The following is a 17,307-nucleotide window of genomic DNA, read 5'->3' as shown; positions in this document are numbered from 1 at the left end:
TGTGATTGTGTATTTAACCTCAGGCACGCTGACAGTCTAGATTCCAGCTTGAAGCTGCTGCTTTGTAAAGACACATACAGTAAGCTGTAACCTCTCTTCTCCTCTTTAAATGATTTCCTGTGTTTGCTAATGGGGATCAATAGGCCGGATTGACATTAAGCAACAACAGATCATGCTCAAAGAAATCCGTCACCACCTCTGCTCCACTTACTTACTACTTCTAACTGCGACACATTTACCAGCCCTAAGCACGGATTTGTTGGCTGCAGAATCCAGTTGTTCCTGTCAAGTCAGTTGCAGTGGGCAGGGGTGCAGGTGAAAGGAAGAGAGGGAGGGACTGATCCAGGCAGAGAGAAAGAGGAGGAGAAAGCTAACAGAAACCAAATATGACTGTGTGAAACAAAATGGATCCAACCAAGCTCAGGTACAGTCTATCATTTTTTAATTAAAAAGCATGGTGGTGTGTGAAGGTAAGTGTGAGTGTGTGAGATAATTACCAGGAACATTTTGTCTTCACTGCAGTTAATTACTTTCATGTTGGAGCTGCTGTTTTGATCCACGGACTGTCCTGTGGCATTTGTTGATTTACTGAAGCTATAAATCTATCAGGAAGCATGTTTATAATGGGTTAAGGTGTTACAATTGGAATTTAATCTAGTTTCATCGTTAGTGTGTTACTGTGGGATACAGACAGACAGTGATTGTAAACAGGTATGACACCGTGATGAAAGCTCTTGTGTCCGTTCTTTGATGTTGGACTGTATGGCATGAGCAGTTAGGGCAGTGAACTTGTCTGCTGTGTGTTTGCTTGTGTGAGCCTTTGCTTTTAGACTAACGTTTGAGTGAAAACCAGTTGCACCTCTAATCCCACACTGAACTTATGTATGTAGCATTATTCCTGCAATTTTTAAGCAACAGTAGTTAGCCACCCAGCAGTGAATAGAAATAGCACTTCTCTAGTCGGGAAAATGGTGAAATATTTCATTGAGGTACAGTAGCTTCCTGAAACACATTCTTCGCTGTATCTGAAATCTGTAGCAGGACATTATGCAAATTTGGATGGTGTTGGATTTGTAGAAACTAATGTCACATGAGTCCTGGAGCTACAACTCACGCGACCGTGTAACCGGAGCTATAGAAACTATTGGTGTCCTGTTAAATCAGCATCACGCTCTGTAAGATGCAGCAGTAATGATTTCTGCTTCTTTGACAGCCTGCTGACTCCTGGTATTTACTGTTTGTGTGAGAGTCTTAAAAGAGAACCATGAGTCTATGAGAAGCTGCTGAGGCCAAAATAACATACCTCACTTGCACATGAATATTCTGTATACCAGTACTAAGCACACCATCCACTCCAACCTCCTACCCCACGCACATACGTGCATATTTATATTTAAACTGCATAAATATGTTTATGCATGAGAGTATGTGCAAGTGCTTAGTACCTGTATATATGTATGTGCAAGTGAAGTATTACATTTTGTCTAGGTCAAAGTCTGTGGGGCCTAAATCCCTATTAAATGAAGGAAGACCGAGCGTTTGCTCTCTTTGGCCCTAAACTATCTATGAGAGCATCCAATTCAACTGACATTTTGTTTTATAAATTCTATTTTGCTGTTTCTGTGTTTGTCCCTATCTCGCTTGTTAGATATTTAAAGTTTTTATTGTAAAATATTTTTTAAACTTTAGTTTGGATTACTGCTTAGTGAATTAATGTACTATCTTAAATGATATCTTAAGCTAGTGTATGTCCAGGCCAACTTTGGGGTCAAGACATGCACACAAGGTTGAGAGATAGATCTAAACAGAAAAATAAAGCAGAAAAATAAATATTTCTGCTTAAAAAAAATAAGGTTGTTCAAGTCACTGGATAATTGGAGCTCTTCATGCATCTTGTGATTATATAATTATAATAAAAATTGGCCAGGAGGCTAATACCAATGCCATAATAGGAAAAAAATGAATATGTTAAGTTTCCATTGTATAAATTAAATTAGCTGATTTTGAACTCCTCCATAAATACCTAAATAACCAAGTGCTTAGTGACCGTGGTATCTTTCAGAGTTTCTGGCTCAGTAACATCGCAGTTTTTAAAGAGTGATCACTCAGGTAGTAATGAATGATCTGGTGGTTATTTTATTGTATTTTCATTTTGTATTGTATCATTTTGTATGTATTTTCTTCTTGACTTTTATGTATTTAAAAGTCCAACTATCTCAGAATATAGCTGTCCTCATGTTTCTTCCTATAAAAATAAACAAATAAAACAAGGACAAAATATCTTTGGATGAGCTGTTCACAACCGGGAGACACATGAAACAAGCAGGTGACAAGCAGACATGCTTTATTGTGAGGGGCCAGAAGCCAAAAGGGTCAAACTATTCCAGTTGTTTATAATAGTTCAGCCTTTTATGTTTTGTTGCCATCTGTGTTTGTTTACCTCACATTTATAAAGCTTTAGCCCTGCAAAGAAAGTCTAAGTAAACAATTTAAAATGATAACAAAGCACACAATGTCACCCCATTCGGTCTCTTGTAAAGCCTTTTCTTGTAACAAACTATTCTCTGCGTGCACACACACACACACACACACACACACACACACACACACACACACACACACACACACACACACACACACACACACACACACACACACACACCTTATTTTGGCATTGTGAAACCTTGTATGTTTCTCCTCAGCCTTTCCTCAAAGGCACCGCATGTAAACGGTGTGGGAAATAATTCACTGATGGAAGAAGCATCAGTGCCGTGGCGAGACGGTGTGGACATGGAGAGGCAGAGGGACACAGAAACCAGAGAGCCAGACGTTGTTGATGGGACGACAGCAGCTGCAGAGACAAACCATCACCACAGGGGGTCAGCAGACAAACACAAGTTCAATACGTTGGGCTATCAGGCAAGTGAAATGTGAGAGTGGCCGCTTCCTGTACTGACATTTTATTTATTTATTTATTCATTTATTTGATAGGGACAATGCTCATTGATCAACAGACAAATTACTTGCTGTAAACAAGCCAGAGTTAGCTACAAGTGCTAGTTTCCATCTGTTGTCCCTAGCCAGGTCTTAACAGGCACCCTAAAATACAAAAAGCAATACAAATACACTATAAATCTAAGAAATACAGTAGCAATGTAATAAATACAGCAGAAATTTTAAAACAATATGAATATACCCGCAAACAGACAATATGTTGCTCACCTCATCTAATCCTCAGCTTAATTACAGTATAAAATACAGTATAAATAAAAAACATAAATAAATAAATAAAAATAAAAAATAAAAGCAAAATATGTTCATGGGTTTAAGTATTTGGTGTATGATTACAATTGTAATTGTCCCTAATCCTAGATTTAAGATGTTTTTTAAAAGAAGAGAGACTATTACAGTCCCTTAATTCATTGGGCAGACTATTCCAAAAAATTGTGGCTCTGATAGAAAAGGCTGTGCTTCCAATCCTACTTTTTCTAAATTGAACTATGCAATCCCCTCTGGTGGTTGCTCTGGTTACTCTATTGACCTTATCTTTCTGTTTTATAAACTGGCACAGTGGTGGTGGAGCAAGCCCATGGAGTACCTTAAAGACAAGACAGGCATCAGCAAAGTTTCTAAAGTTTTCAAAGCTAAACATGTTGTGTTTTGTAATTATGTGACAATGATGATAGCTATTACCCTTACGGTCCAATGTCTTTAATGCTTGTTTATAAAGTGACTCCAATGGTTGCAATATTGTTTTATTGGCTTGCGACCAGCTAGTTAAACAGTAAGAAAAATGTGAGAAGATCATCGCATGCAAGAAGAGCTTTGCGGCCTTCATTGGTAGGTATGGTCTTATGTGCTTAAAATTTGCCAGGTTAAACTTAACAATTTTGGCAACCTTTTTTGTATGCTTATTAAATGAGAGTTGTGAGTCTAGGATAATTCCCAGATATTTAAAGTCAGATACCACTCTAACCTTCTCTTGGTTAACAATTACCTCAGGGTCATAAGTCACAGTAGTTTGTTTTGTAAAATACATACATACTGTTTTACTTATGTTCAGGTGTAAGCATGAATTAGTTAGCCATATGGATACCTTACTCATTTCCTCAGTCAGTTGTGCACTTTGTTGTTTATTTTTAGCATGCACATAGAGGACTGTGTCATCTGCATACATTTGTAAATGAACAGATGGACAAACAGTTGGCAGGTCATTTATGCAGAGACTGAACAGAAGTGGGCCCAGTATAGATCCTTGAGGGACACCCATTTTACAATTTAGATATGCAGATTGAGTGTTGTTAATGCGTGTGCTTTGTTTTCTGTCAGTTAAGTATGATTTCATCCATTTAATTGCATTACCACAAAAATTAAAATAAGATAGTTTTGACAAAAGAACGTCATGATTGACAGTGTCAAATGCTTTTTTTAAATCTAAAAATATTGTGCCCACCACGCCTCCTTTATCTAGATTCATTTTGATGTTCTCAATAAAAAAGCAGTTGGCTGTTTCTGTTGAGTGATTACTTTGAAAGCCAAACTGCATTGGGTGCAGTGGTGTATGACCTTTACTAAGATAAGTAGTTAGCTGTTTCTCCACCTATTTCTCTGCTACCTTGGATATTACAGGTAGTATACTGATAGACCTGTAGTTCTCCACCAGTGTTTTATCACCGGCTTTGAAAATGGGGGTTACCACAGCTGTTTTCCAGGAGCTTGGGAAAATACCTTGTTTAATTGATAGATTGATTAAATGTGTAAGAGGTTTGATTAAAAACTGTTTATACGTTTTTAAAAATACAGAATCAAGACCAAAGGCATCCTTAGCTTTTGAGTTCCTTAATGAATTTATGGTATTCTCTACCTCAAATTCACTAATTTCTTCAAATCCAAAAACAGGTTTGTCAATATCAATAGGAATGCTCACTATATTACTAGCAATGCAATTCTGTGTCAATTCCTCCACTGATTGAATAAAGAAATTGTTAAAAGTGCTTGCTATAATATCATCTTCTCTGGTTATGATTCCATTTAATTTCAGTTCAAGTGCCGGTGTGCAATGCTGAGTATCTTTACCAATTAATTTATTAAGATTGTTCCAGATTAATTTCCCATCTCCCTTTGCATCATCAATTACTTTTATATAGAAATCTGCTTTGGCTTTCCTTATATTCCTTACTACTCTATTTCTGAGGGATGTATAACTATACCAGTCACTTCTAAGTCCTGACTTAAGTGCAATCTTTAGTGAGGAATCTCTGTCCCTCATCTGTTTCCAGAGAGCCTCATTGAGCCAAGGTAGAGGATTTTTTCTGTCTTGGGCTGTATTTCATTGTTCTGCTATATGAGGATATTATAGTATTAACAGTGCTTGAAAACAGATTGCAACTGTTCTCTATATCTTCAATAGCCAAAAGATCAGTCCAGTCGATATTATTTAAAGCAGATTTAAATTTGTCCATATCATTTTTAGGAATACTCGAATGATAGTGTTTCACTATGGTTGTGTTCTTAAAACGTTTTTTAGTGAGTTTCCTTCCCAGTAATGTCATATTATGGTCAGATAAACCTGTTAATAAATTGTATAATTTTGTTATCCTTTCCGGTCTGTTTGTAAACATTAAGTCAATTTGCGTCTGAGAAGAATGAGTGATGCGGGTGGGACCAATAACTAACTGGGTGAGATTAAATTTGTCTGTTATGTATTTAAGTTTTTTCCGATCAGAGTTATTTTCCCAGTTTATATTAAAATCGCCCATTAAAATTAGCTCCTTTCTTTCTTGACATTGTTTTAACAGTTTATGTAAATTATCATAAAAAGCAATGGTAGATGAAGGAGGACAATACAAGCAAATTAAAATAAATGACATTTCAAGGGATAACCAAATGTTCAGTCCAAGGCATTCAATATCTAATACAGGCGACCATTCAATCAGATTCCATTTGATTGTGTCTTTCACATAGATTAACACGCCTCCCCCTCGCCCTTTGTCTCTGTCCTTTCTGAAAACATTGTATCCAGATACATTAACAACTGCCTCTGGGGAATATTTATTTAACCATGTTTCTGAGATACCAAGAAAATTCAGGTTGGAATTATTCTGTAAATGTTCCATTTGATCACTCTTTGAGACCATACTACGAATATTAATGTGTCCAGCCTGTAATCCCCTTGGTTTGGAGCGTGGGTCCCATAGAATTTTTGCATGGTTTAGAGTTTGGAAAAATGTAAACTTACAGTGTTTCCTTTTCTTAAATACTTCATTACCAGGGAAGTATTGCACTTTTACCCCAAGGCTTTTACTTGACATCTGTAGTTAGTAGTTGTTTGGTGTCTTCTTAAACTGGTGCATTGTTCAGTGAAAAAGCTTCCTCCTATCTAGTCATTTTAGTTACCTTGTTTTAACACAAATCAACTTGTGTTTCTAATCAGCTTCTCCATGATTGTAGTGCAGCAAAAGCACCTTAATCTCTCTGGTTCCAAGATACAGACACTTATGATTTAAACGTATTCAAACACGTTGTTTTCAATTTTGAACAGGTCAAAATGTTCTTACTGCATTACAAAATAAGGTTTTTATGATTGAGTTATAAGCATTAATGTATTTATAAGATTGAGGCATTTGCAGATTTAACAACTCAATACAGCTTAACATGCTTTACAAGTACTTTTACTTTTATTACTTTAAGCACATTTTGCTGATACACTTCTGTACTTTCACCTAAGTAAGATTCTAAATGCAGGACTTTTAAGTATTTTTACACTGAGTATAAAGTGTCCAATTGTTAAAAACTAGTGAGAACATTCAGAGGGAATGTGTGTTACTCTGTCAGTGGCACTGACTATTGCTTTTGACATCCATGAAACACAAATCACGGGGACAGAAGCATAGTCTAGATTCATCTCTCTTGTGGGTGGTGATGGCGCAGTGGATATGACACTCTGGGTTCAATTCCCACTGTGATACAACAACCAATGTGTCCCTGAGCCAGACACTTAACCCATAGTTGCTCCACAGGTGTGCGGCCTCTGACATACTGTATATAGCAATTGTAAGTCGCTTTGGATAAAAGCATCAGCTAAATGACATGTAATGTAATCTCTTGCTCACTCTCTTCCTTATCTTATAATTTTTTGTTTATCATCTTAGAAATGTGATTGATACTCTGGTACTTACATGGAATGCACAACCTGAAAATAGTATTTTCCCTCTTCAGAGGCGGACCAAGCAGAAGGTTGTGACTGACTTTGCGACAGTGACTAAGGGATCATCTGCAGGAGCCAAACCCAGAGGTGCACTGAGACAGGTCCTGTTCAGCCAGGGAGTGTCTGAGAAGTCTGAGGTATTATGTTATCCCCTGCTCATTACACTACATGCTGACAGTGACATGCTGAGAAACAGATACAGACTTGCTCTTACCGTGTCCGCCCACTCCAACAACCGAAAAAAAACTGCAGCACAACTTGTTCTGCTCCGTTGGCATTCTTTTAAATGAAATGTCTGACCGCAAGTATTCACAATAGCTGTTCTAAGAAATTACTTATTCGTTATAACATCAAAGTTTCCTCTTTATTCTCCCTGACTTCTGTGTTTTTTCTTCGTATCCTTCTACCTTCTTATTATTGTCCTCCCTGTCTTTAACAACCCCTCAGGAGCGAGGTCAGCTGGAGGTGTTGAAGCAGGGTCTGGGGGCCTACGCTTTGCCGGCTAATCTAAAGTGGAGGTGGAAGGAGGAAAGTCAGGGAACCACGCTGGAAAATAACTGGACCGATATAGTGCACGCTCATTCAGTACGAGCCCTTAATGGATAACTCAACAATATTTAGTTTTTTCTCTTACTGTCAACAAATCCCATGATAAGACCAAAACCAACAATGAATTGGTCCTACTAACAACTAGTTTAATTCTCTGTACTGTAGAGCTCCATTGTTCTGGAAAGCTGATGAGCCATTGGGCGACAAGTTCTTCAATTACCATAAACACCGGCACTGTAATTTATTTTGAGTCAATCCCACACACATCATCCTGCTGCTGTAAATACTCACAAGAGCACCAAATCCGCAGCTGACCCTCCCAATCCAATAAAAGCACTATAAACTCCTGTTTCAGTAATGTTTATCACAACCTGCAGTGCCCAACAGTTTTAGGAAATTATTTTGCATTTTTTTAAATATACATTTTTAAAGATTTATGACAAGCTTTGAAAGTGGTAAGAATTAAGAGATTTCTTTTCTTTGTTTTTCCAGTGGATTTGTTGACAATGACAAAAATATATCCTTGAAATGCCTCTGCTCCTACCGTAAAATACCTGCTCAGTATGTACATTTTAAACATTCCTGAAACATCTGTAATAATCATCTCATTTCCTCCTATTTACTCTCTCCCCCCGGCTTGTTTTAATGATCAGACGATGTCGAAGATGCAGAGACACCAACAGGAGGCGCTGTGGGAGTTTGTCCACACTGAGCTCACCTACATCAACAAGCTCATTGTCATCAAAGATGTAACGTGACATTCTCTACGTGCTGTCAAAGTCTCATTTAAATACTAATAATATTCACAAGTATGTACAGTATGTGATAGCTGAAAAGGGATTTTCCACAGGGTGTTTAACAAAGCTGTGTCTGCTTCTTACAGTTGGTTATTGCAGCTCTAGTCAACCTGCACCAGCATGGATTTCTCCTGGAGGTCAGTCAGTCTGTAGAGCATGTAGCCTCATCTCGAATGGAAACACACAGATGCTTAATCTGCAGGCCTATTTTCCACTGTTCTGCATACTTCTGACATACATTGACTGGCAAAATGAGAACATCCGCTAAGGCTGACAGAATACAATACACAAGTGGAAAATGTAGCACAACAACAGATTTCCATCGAGAAGACGGAAAATATCACAAAGCAGGGGAGTTAAATTTTAACACTATGCTTTTTTATTTTGTCTTGACTTCCTCCTGTGAAAGGTGACCCCTGAGCTGCTTTTCTCCAACCTTCCCTCCATCCTCACAGCACACCAGCTGTTCTGGCAGGAGGTGATTTATCCCATGTTACAGGAAGTCCGGAGGACAGGCAATCCCTTTGACCCCATGATGTTAGAGGCCGGTTGCCTGCAGGTATGAACTCACAGTCTGCAAGCTACATTACAAACACATTCAGATGTGTGTTTCTGTGTCTCATTGCTACACTTACTCAACTACATTTACTTACAGACAGTATTTTGTTGAAGTAATTTACTTAATTTTCAATTTTCCATTATACATTTCAGGGAGGGAAATATTGTACTTTTTACTCCACTACATTTATCTGACAGCTGAAGTTACCTGTTTTTTTTGCAGAGTAAGCTTTGCAAGAAGCTATTTGTCCATGCAAATTAAGTTTCCCAACAGCATTTAAAATAGTTTAAAATAGCTTCAATTTAACCAGCTACAACATTAAAATGCTTGTTACAATTTACAGGATAGAAATATTAATCCAGTGGTGTACTATGTAATAAGGAGCCATTCCACTGCCTAATGAGCACTTTTGTAGTACATTTGGCTTATACCAATTATGTACTCTTGTTTTTCCCACAATTCTCTTTTGATTGTTTTTTCAAAAGAAAGAGCGAATAAACACAACAAAATCACCAACTTAAGAACATGAGGGAAAAAGAAAGAAAATAAATAAATAAAATTAGTCAGGGTGAGAATTATAAATAGATAAATAAAATATTACACACACACTATGAGGTGTGTTTGATGCATAACAAAGTCTGGTAAAAATATTTGCTATGTAAAGATATAGTGGAGTAAAGGCATCCTGAGCAGAGAATGAAGTCACACTCCCTATGTGTGTGTTGTAATCTTAACTTCTCTGTTCCTTGTTTTGATCACATGCACGCAAGTGCCTTAAGCATCAGTATCTGGAACCGAGGAACAAAGCGTCGGTATTTAACACGTTGAGGGAACAGTTTATGAGAGCCCCATGGAGGCAATCCCAAACCAGTTTTTTTTTTCCTGAATATCGAGTACAACCCCTTTAAGTACAATTTTTTTTTTAAAGTAGGACTTTTAATTGTAATGTCACTTTTCAATTAAAAATCTTCACATTGCCATTAAGCCTCCTTTTCTTTTTGTCCCCAGTTCCCCAAGCGCTTCTTTTCATATCAGAATTACTGTTGGGAGGAGGAAAACAATCTGGAGTTCACACGCAGGCACATTGAGAGCAACCCACATTTCCTCGCTTACGTTCAGGTACAGTTAGCAGCAGACAGCCAATACGCACACCATGCACACAAACACTTTCATGTGAGGATTAAAGCTCACACACAAATACTCACCCACACAAACCTCATTATTACCATTAAGTGGACCTGTATGGAATTCAATGTAATGACTAAATGTTCTGTTCTTAATGGTGACGCTGTGTGTGGTTTAGGATGTTTTCATAAACTCGTGGGTAACCTGTTATAACCGCCCTACTGAAAGGCAACCACTTGTCACATTTTTTTTTAAATGATTCAGACTCAACAGCACCTTAAAGCTGCAGTGGGTAGAAAGCAAAAAAAAGCCAAGATTTTAAGTAGTGTGAGACCTCCTTCTGCAGCACTCTCTCTCCCCTCTCTGTCACACAGGCAATGCATGTGCATGACAGCCAATAGAAACTCTTTGAAATAATCTGTGATTGGCCAAAGTCTACCAGCTAAAGCCTGAACACAGAGCCAAGAGGAGGTGCAGAACTCTAGTTTTCTTTTAGACCACTTGACTAACAATATGTTATATAAGAAAATTATGGAATTCTTGCCCAATGATGCCAAAAATACAGTGATTACCACAGCTTTAAAGAATGTATTGTTCACAAAACTGAGTGCAGGGCATTTAGTCAAGTCAAGTCAACTTTATTGTCAATTCTGCAATATGTGCCAGACATACAGAGCAATTGAAAATACGTTTTTCTTCGACCCACGGTGCAATAAGGACACAACAAGTATAATATAAAAGATAAGAAATATATACAAATAAATATAAAAAACATAAGTAATATGAACAAGAATAATAAAGAAAGATAAGTAATATACATATTTATGGGAATAGTGACTGCAAGACAAGTGTGTTCTGCTGCAGTTACACAAACCCTTCAATAGCATGTTGATAGAGAGGTACCTTAACAGTGCTATCTAATGTACTACTGTAAATGTATATATTCACACTAGCTCTTTCACTTATGTCATACCATCTCGCTTGTCAACCTGAGTGGGAGGTGATATTGTTTTGTTTAACAGTTAAAGGGACATTTTACCAGGAAATGGTAGTTGGTGGGCGTTAAAGGGTCTGCTCATCCAAATCAAATCAAACAAAAGAAAAACATCTTACTTAGCCCTTGTGAAGTGTTGTTTTTGTTTTTGTATATATGGTTTTATTTGTCAAGTCTTTTGCCAGCACTCCAAAAACTGTGGTGGGGAATATAAAAATAACCCAGTAATCCACAGACCTCCCTGTGAATTCATTGGGAACTATGTTCTACTAAAAATGATTAAAACTCTCTGCAGTAAGGATTGAGGTTGAGGATTAACTAGCACAACTGGTACATTGTTTATGGAAGGATAAGTTAATATTGAATTTGAAGAAAAATGTAATTATCCAAGCTGCTGTGGCTAAATACTATTTAGGTTACTGCAGGATGCTGTTGGGCATTCATTTGTGTAAACCTAACCTTTAAATTCTGACTTTTAAAATACTATTTCTTCATGGTTTCAAGCCACTATGTAATAAAACTAGTTTCAATCAGAAGCACTGACGTGAGGTGATGTTTTTGTCCTATCCAGTGGGTGGAGACTCACCCTCAGTGTGAGCGGATGCGGCTCGGGGACATGCAGGCCAAACCCCATCAGAGGATCACAAAGTACCCTCTGCTGCTCAAGGCCATGCTGAAAACTACCCAAGATCCTCATGTACAGCACACACTCAGAGGCATGGTAGGAAGCTTTTTGAATCGCGAACATCTACTAACATGTGCACAAAGGCTTATCTTCATTTCTGTTACAGGGGCTGCAACTCCTTTAATATCAGAGTTTCCCCACATCAGTGCGGCAAGAGCTTCTAGGCATAGTACAAAAAGCATAGTACTCAGGGAACATTGTTGGGCTGTCCCTCCTTTTAACTGAAATGGCTTACAAGCTACACTTTTGTCACTATAATGCATTACGTGTAGTGTAGAACAGATAAATGTAGTTTATACAAATAAAAATCCAAAATCTGCATAGATTTTACAAACCCAAGTTGGGTAACATTTTCTCAAGTCTAAAGTAAATTTCCTGCCTGAATTAAGCGATGAAATAGGAACTTTTAAATCGCCAAAGCTGTTCAATTCAGCACAACTTACTTGTTTTCTGCAGAATAACAAAACTCCCTGTAACCATCACTTCTTGCTCTTCTCCAGTTATCCAGTGTAAACAGTTTTTTGGAGAGCATCAATAACTACCTGAAGCTAAAAGATGAGGAACTCGCTCTCACCATCTCTGCTCAGAGGGTGGAGGGATACGAAGTGGAGGGAATAAATGAAGACATTGACAAGGTAGAATATGATTATTTTACTTTTCTCAACAATACTGAGCATTTAGGATTCTTTCCAAATGAACTGATATGGGCTCTGATATGTTTTGCTACTGACAGCATGTCCAAATGATCTGCCAGTTTGACCTAACATGCCCCATCAGCGGAGTAGGTCCAAACGTTGTTCGAAAGCTCCTGCTGGAGGAAAACTTGAAGATTCGGGGGAGGAAAGACAGCAAGGTGAGCATCAGTTACTGTACATTCAAATCTTAGAATCTCTCTTAAGAGCATCCTTGTCATAACTTTTGTGACTTTTTCATGTTTCCTCACACATGGTATGATGCAGCTGGAGGTGGTGGCTCTACTTTTCTCAGATGTGCTTCTAATGACCAAGGTCCAGAAGAAAGGAGAGCGGCTGAAGGTAGTTCGACCTCCTCTGGCCCTTGACAGAACATATTGCATAGCACTGAAAGATGGCTGTGAGTAACTTTCTAATGGTCAAGGTACAAGACAGCTGGATTAAATATATTATAGATCCCATAATTATCCCTCCTCCTCTCTCAGGTTCCTTTGTTCTTGTGGAGGTAGGTGAGCTTCAGAGTGTTATGAATGTCTACATATTTGCAGCCAGCACCTCAGAGAGCTGCTCCACATGGGTCTCCACCATCAACCAGGCGAAGGTAAAAACTCACATTTCTGACTAAACCTTTTGAAATGATAGTCTACTTAAACTTGTAATATTGCCATTGTAGCAGCGTGGCTGGATGGCAATGTCAGGCGATTGTCTGTAAATTTGGTCCAGACTGAACTATGTCAGCAACTATTGGATGGATAGCCATGAAATTATGTGCGGACATTCATGGTCCCCAGAGGATGGACCCTTTTGACTTTGGCGAAGTCCTGACTTTCCCTCCAGTGCTATCAACTCATCAACATTTCAATCTTCTTCTTTGGTTTATGACCAAACACCTGCAAAACTAATACTATTTACATCATCCTTAGCTGTAGCCTACTTTGTGTTTAGTGCTCATTAGCAAATGTTAGCATGCTAACACGCTTATCTACAATGATGAACATTAAACCTGCTAAACATCAGCATGTTAACCTTGTCATTCTGAACATGTTAGCATTTAGCTCAAAGCACAAAACACAGCCTTACAGAGCTACTAGCATGGCTGTACACTTGTTATAAGATACCAAATTACAAATAACACACAAATTAATTAATTTGATCCTTACGTTGTCAGGAAAAACTGAGAAATCTGAGACAGGCAGAGAGCAACAGACAACTGGAAAACTGGAAAACCCAGCAGCTTGAGGCCAAACCGGTCACAGAAGCCAAGATGGATGATATGGAGAGAGAAGAACAACTTCTTACGCAATCAAGACAAGAGACTTTTGTGGATGAACTTACACAGGAATTTATTATCCCCCGATCAATAAATGGGATGTTGGCGTATAAAGAAGCAGAGGAACAACCTCTAGATGATGTGGCCAATAGCAATCCTGTCATATCTTTTTGGCACCCCCATCAGCCCATCAACAATGGCCGTAAATTAGTGAAAAAGGGCTTAGCTGTTCAGCAACAAAAAGTCAAAGGATATGAATGGATAGAAATGGGAGTGAGAGGAGAAGAAGTTGGGATCCACGCAGAGAAAGAAGAGAGAATGGCTGAATCTCTGATGAGAACAGGAAAGCAAAGGTTGATCTGGAACCACAGAGCGCACTTTGCCCCTAATCTGGATCATTTCACTCACAGTATTGAAGTTGATCCATCAAGATGCAACACAACTGGACCACATGCTCTCTTATATCCAGATGTTGACTACCCAACAGACGAACATAGTACTTTACAACCTCCTCACGAACCAGCAATATCCAGGGAGGGGCCGGAGGTTTTTAGACTACAAGGAGAAGGAGAAATATCAACAAAGAGAGACTCTGATTCCAAGTCAGTTAACCAGGACTCCAGGAGAAATTCCTACAGCCAGTCTGGACACATGGAGACTTCTCCAGAGGCTTGGGGTTGCTCCAAAAATCTGAGGTCACCTGGGTTACGAAGGAGGAGGCCAATCAGTAATCCTCAGGGCTCCTCTTATCAGACATCTAGGCAGTTCTTCCAAGGCTCAGAACAGGCTTGGTCTGATTCAAACAGTTACTCTCTCCCCAACTCAAACAGTGACCTGAAGAGAAACTCTCTTCCTCCTGGCTCAGATTCACACCGGGTGCTAAAGCTGGGCTCCCTGAAGCCATGGAACATGAATGATAGAGTCTCTCCAGACCCCCAAACATTGTCTGAATCTGAGCTTCCTGATCTTAACTTCTGTAAGAGAGTGAAAACCCAAAGGAGTGCATCCATTCCTAACATTATCATTAAAGGAGGCCATGGACTTCGTGTGGACTCAAGTAGTCTGCACACGTTACCTCAAGCAGTTGATGTGCCTTTCCCCATCTCAAGACATAACCCAGCCGGACACCACTCGCCTCTGGAGGGTCTTTTGGAAAGAGCCAAAGAGAGAGATGGATTCAAAAGAGACAGAAATTTGAAAATGGACAATTTAAAGTCGACGTATCCTCCTCCTTCCCCTTTGTTTTCCACCACACCATCACCATCACCCAGTGATGGAAACAGAGACACAGACTGTGAGGAGGAGGTGGAGCTGATGAGACACAGAGCCCTCACAGTGAGTAAAGGATGGAAGGAGCACCTGGTGGACGGATATGAAGATGACAAGAAGAACAGGTTAGTTTGACCTAGTGGCCTTTACGTTATGTTTTTCATTGTTTGACTGATTAACATGTATGGATTTGATTTCAAATAGATACATTTATAATTTGGTGGCCCGTTCACAGTAAAAAACTGAAGAGACACAACTTAGACCAGCTACAACAAATGACATGAGCAACATACTCCCACTACAATACTAACATTTCCAAGAAAGCATTGGAGTAGTTCAGGAGCCCAGAAAGCAATGAATACAAAGTCAATTTGTCAAACAAGTGATGCAAATACTGTAAGAACAATTAAATAGGCATTCATTTGGGAACTAAAGCTATATCAAAAAGGCCTCCAGGAATACAGAAAACATGCAAATATAAAGTCATTCATAAAATTGACATGTGACTGAAGAATGGCATCATTTTATGTTTCCGATTAGAGTATGGGTTTAGCAGTCTCAATCTTTGTGCCTCAGAACAGGCACATATGTAATTAGCAGAGAATGTATAGCCCTGAAAGCCACAGTTCTGCATGCAGTACATCCACTTTGTAATAGCCACAATTGTAATATTTGTATTTGTATTGTTAATTATATTATAGGTCATACTCATCTACAGAGCAACATCCCTGGAGCTTATGTTGATTCAGTGTCTTGCTTAAGGACACTTTAGCAGGGTGGATGCTTTCTGACAAGAGCCCAGGTCCTCTGTTTAGATAAATTCCACCTTGCTGCTCCATTACTATCACTATCAATTTGGATGTTCTTTGACTTTCAAATAGTTTGAAAAGTTTCCATTTATGGCCTTAAGTGCAGATCTTTTCATTGGCATCCCACGACATGATGTTTTGCTTCTCTGGCTTTAAACCACAGACACAGTTTCTATGCATGTACTCTTAATACTTTGCTCTATGTTAGTTGCATTTAATTGCATTCCCCTTAATTGGGAAATTTATTTTCACACTGTCAAATCTCTACTATTGAAATCAGTTGTCAGTGTTGAGTAGGCTGGTAATGTTTTGTGAGAATGGAAACATAAAATTACCCTTTGTTTTTCAACCTAACCGCTAACCACTGTGTCCGAATTAACACGTTGAATATTTAATGAAACATTTGCTAAAAGTTTTTTAATCATTTAAATTGTGGATTGCTCACATCAGAAACTCCACAGGACACTTAACCAGTCTGCTTGCTATGCTCAATTTTAAACTTTTTAACAGTCTATTTCCTTACTTTCTACTAATTCAATTATTACGCTATACAATATATTTATAGGAGCATTATTTAAGCTCTTTGTCTATTTTATTGATAATGATAATGATAATGATTACATCCTTGTGCATTTTTAATGTGCATGTATTCATTTGCATGACAGTACTTCTTTTAGGTATTTTATACTTTATGGCCAAATGAGCAGGCTTCATTTTATTATATTTTATATAATAAAATTACAATGCATTATCCAATTTGAGGCAGAGTGGCAGCCCTTAATGGAAGAGTAAACCTGAGCACATACAGTATTCAGTAGTAGGGAAAGTACATGCACACGACACAACATAAAATAATTAATCTTGACCTTCTGTTTCCATCTTTCACCTTCTTTAGTGACTTTACAGACGGAGTAAATGTGGACTGGCCTGGTTGGTGCTTTGATGATAAGGAAGTCATGGATTATTTACGACCTGGAGGCGAAGGGTTTATGGAGAGCATCAGCCAATCTTTGGCTTTCTGGGATATCCACGGACGTTCAGAGCAAGAGGACGGGGAGTATAGTCAGGTGTAGCTCTGACGCTGCACCTCAGAGCCCTGTAGTCACTCCAAAGCCATCATGCAAACTCAAAATTCAGTCTGTGAATGTGAACTACTCTGAGAAAAATTAACAATGACAGTAGGATTTTTTTAAATGGAAGCTGAAGCGCACAAAAGAGGAAAACAAGCATCTTTCCAGCAGACAAATGTCTTCAGTCTGAATTTATGGCCATTCATTAATCTATAATTAATGCAAAAATAATGCAATATTTTTTTTTAGAATAATACATAAGTGTATCAGTGTTTTTGTAA

General features: G+C 38.4%; 2 protein-coding genes across 2 annotated transcripts; both read left to right on the top strand.

Annotated features, from left to right (window-relative positions):
• The first annotated feature begins 404 nt into the window (after positions 1 to 404).
• Positions 405 to 14,089, top strand: LOC114557327 (pleckstrin homology domain-containing family G member 5). The gene is made up of 15 exons (XM_028580755.1): positions 405 to 424; positions 2,703 to 2,919; positions 7,219 to 7,344; positions 7,655 to 7,792; positions 8,410 to 8,505; positions 8,640 to 8,690; positions 8,963 to 9,112; positions 10,121 to 10,231; positions 11,803 to 11,952; positions 12,417 to 12,551; positions 12,650 to 12,769; positions 12,876 to 13,008; positions 13,094 to 13,209; positions 13,777 to 13,979; positions 14,065 to 14,089. Exons 1-15 carry the CDS (start codon positions 405 to 407, stop codon positions 14,087 to 14,089), a joined length of 1,791 nt encoding a protein of 596 aa, XP_028436556.1.
• Positions 14,038 to 17,238, top strand: LOC114557498 (uncharacterized). The gene is made up of 2 exons (XM_028581008.1): positions 14,038 to 15,272; positions 16,852 to 17,238. The coding sequence occupies exons 1-2, from the start codon at positions 14,146 to 14,148 to the stop codon at positions 17,027 to 17,029; spliced, it is 1,305 nt and encodes a 434-aa protein (XP_028436809.1). The 5' UTR covers positions 14,038 to 14,145; the 3' UTR covers positions 17,030 to 17,238.
• The last annotated feature ends 69 nt before the right edge of the window (positions 17,239 to 17,307 follow it).

The sequence above is a fragment of the Perca flavescens genome, chromosome 6 (genome assembly GCF_004354835.1).
Source record: "Perca flavescens isolate YP-PL-M2 chromosome 6, PFLA_1.0, whole genome shotgun sequence".
Taxonomy (NCBI): Eukaryota; Metazoa; Chordata; class Actinopteri; order Perciformes; family Percidae; genus Perca; species Perca flavescens.
The sequence above is the reverse complement of the archived record's forward strand: the minus strand, read 5'-3'. Positions and strand labels throughout refer to the sequence as shown.

Coding starts and splice junctions, on each gene's coding strand:
- LOC114557327 (XM_028580755.1), top strand. CDS start 405: ATGGATCCAACCAAGCTCAG. Junction 8,691..8,962: donor AGCATGGATTTCTCCTGGAG/GTCAGTCAGTCT, acceptor CTCCTGTGAAAG/GTGACCCCTGAGCTGCTTTT. Junction 13,009..13,093: donor CATAGCACTGAAAGATGGCT/GTGAGTAACTTT, acceptor CTCCTCTCTCAG/GTTCCTTTGTTCTTGTGGAG.
- LOC114557498 (XM_028581008.1), top strand. CDS start 14,146: ATGGGAGTGAGAGGAGAAGAAGTTGGGATCCACGCAGAGAAAGAAGAG. Junction 15,273..16,851: donor GAAGATGACAAGAAGAACAG/GTTAGTTTGACC, acceptor CACCTTCTTTAG/TGACTTTACAGACGGAGTAA.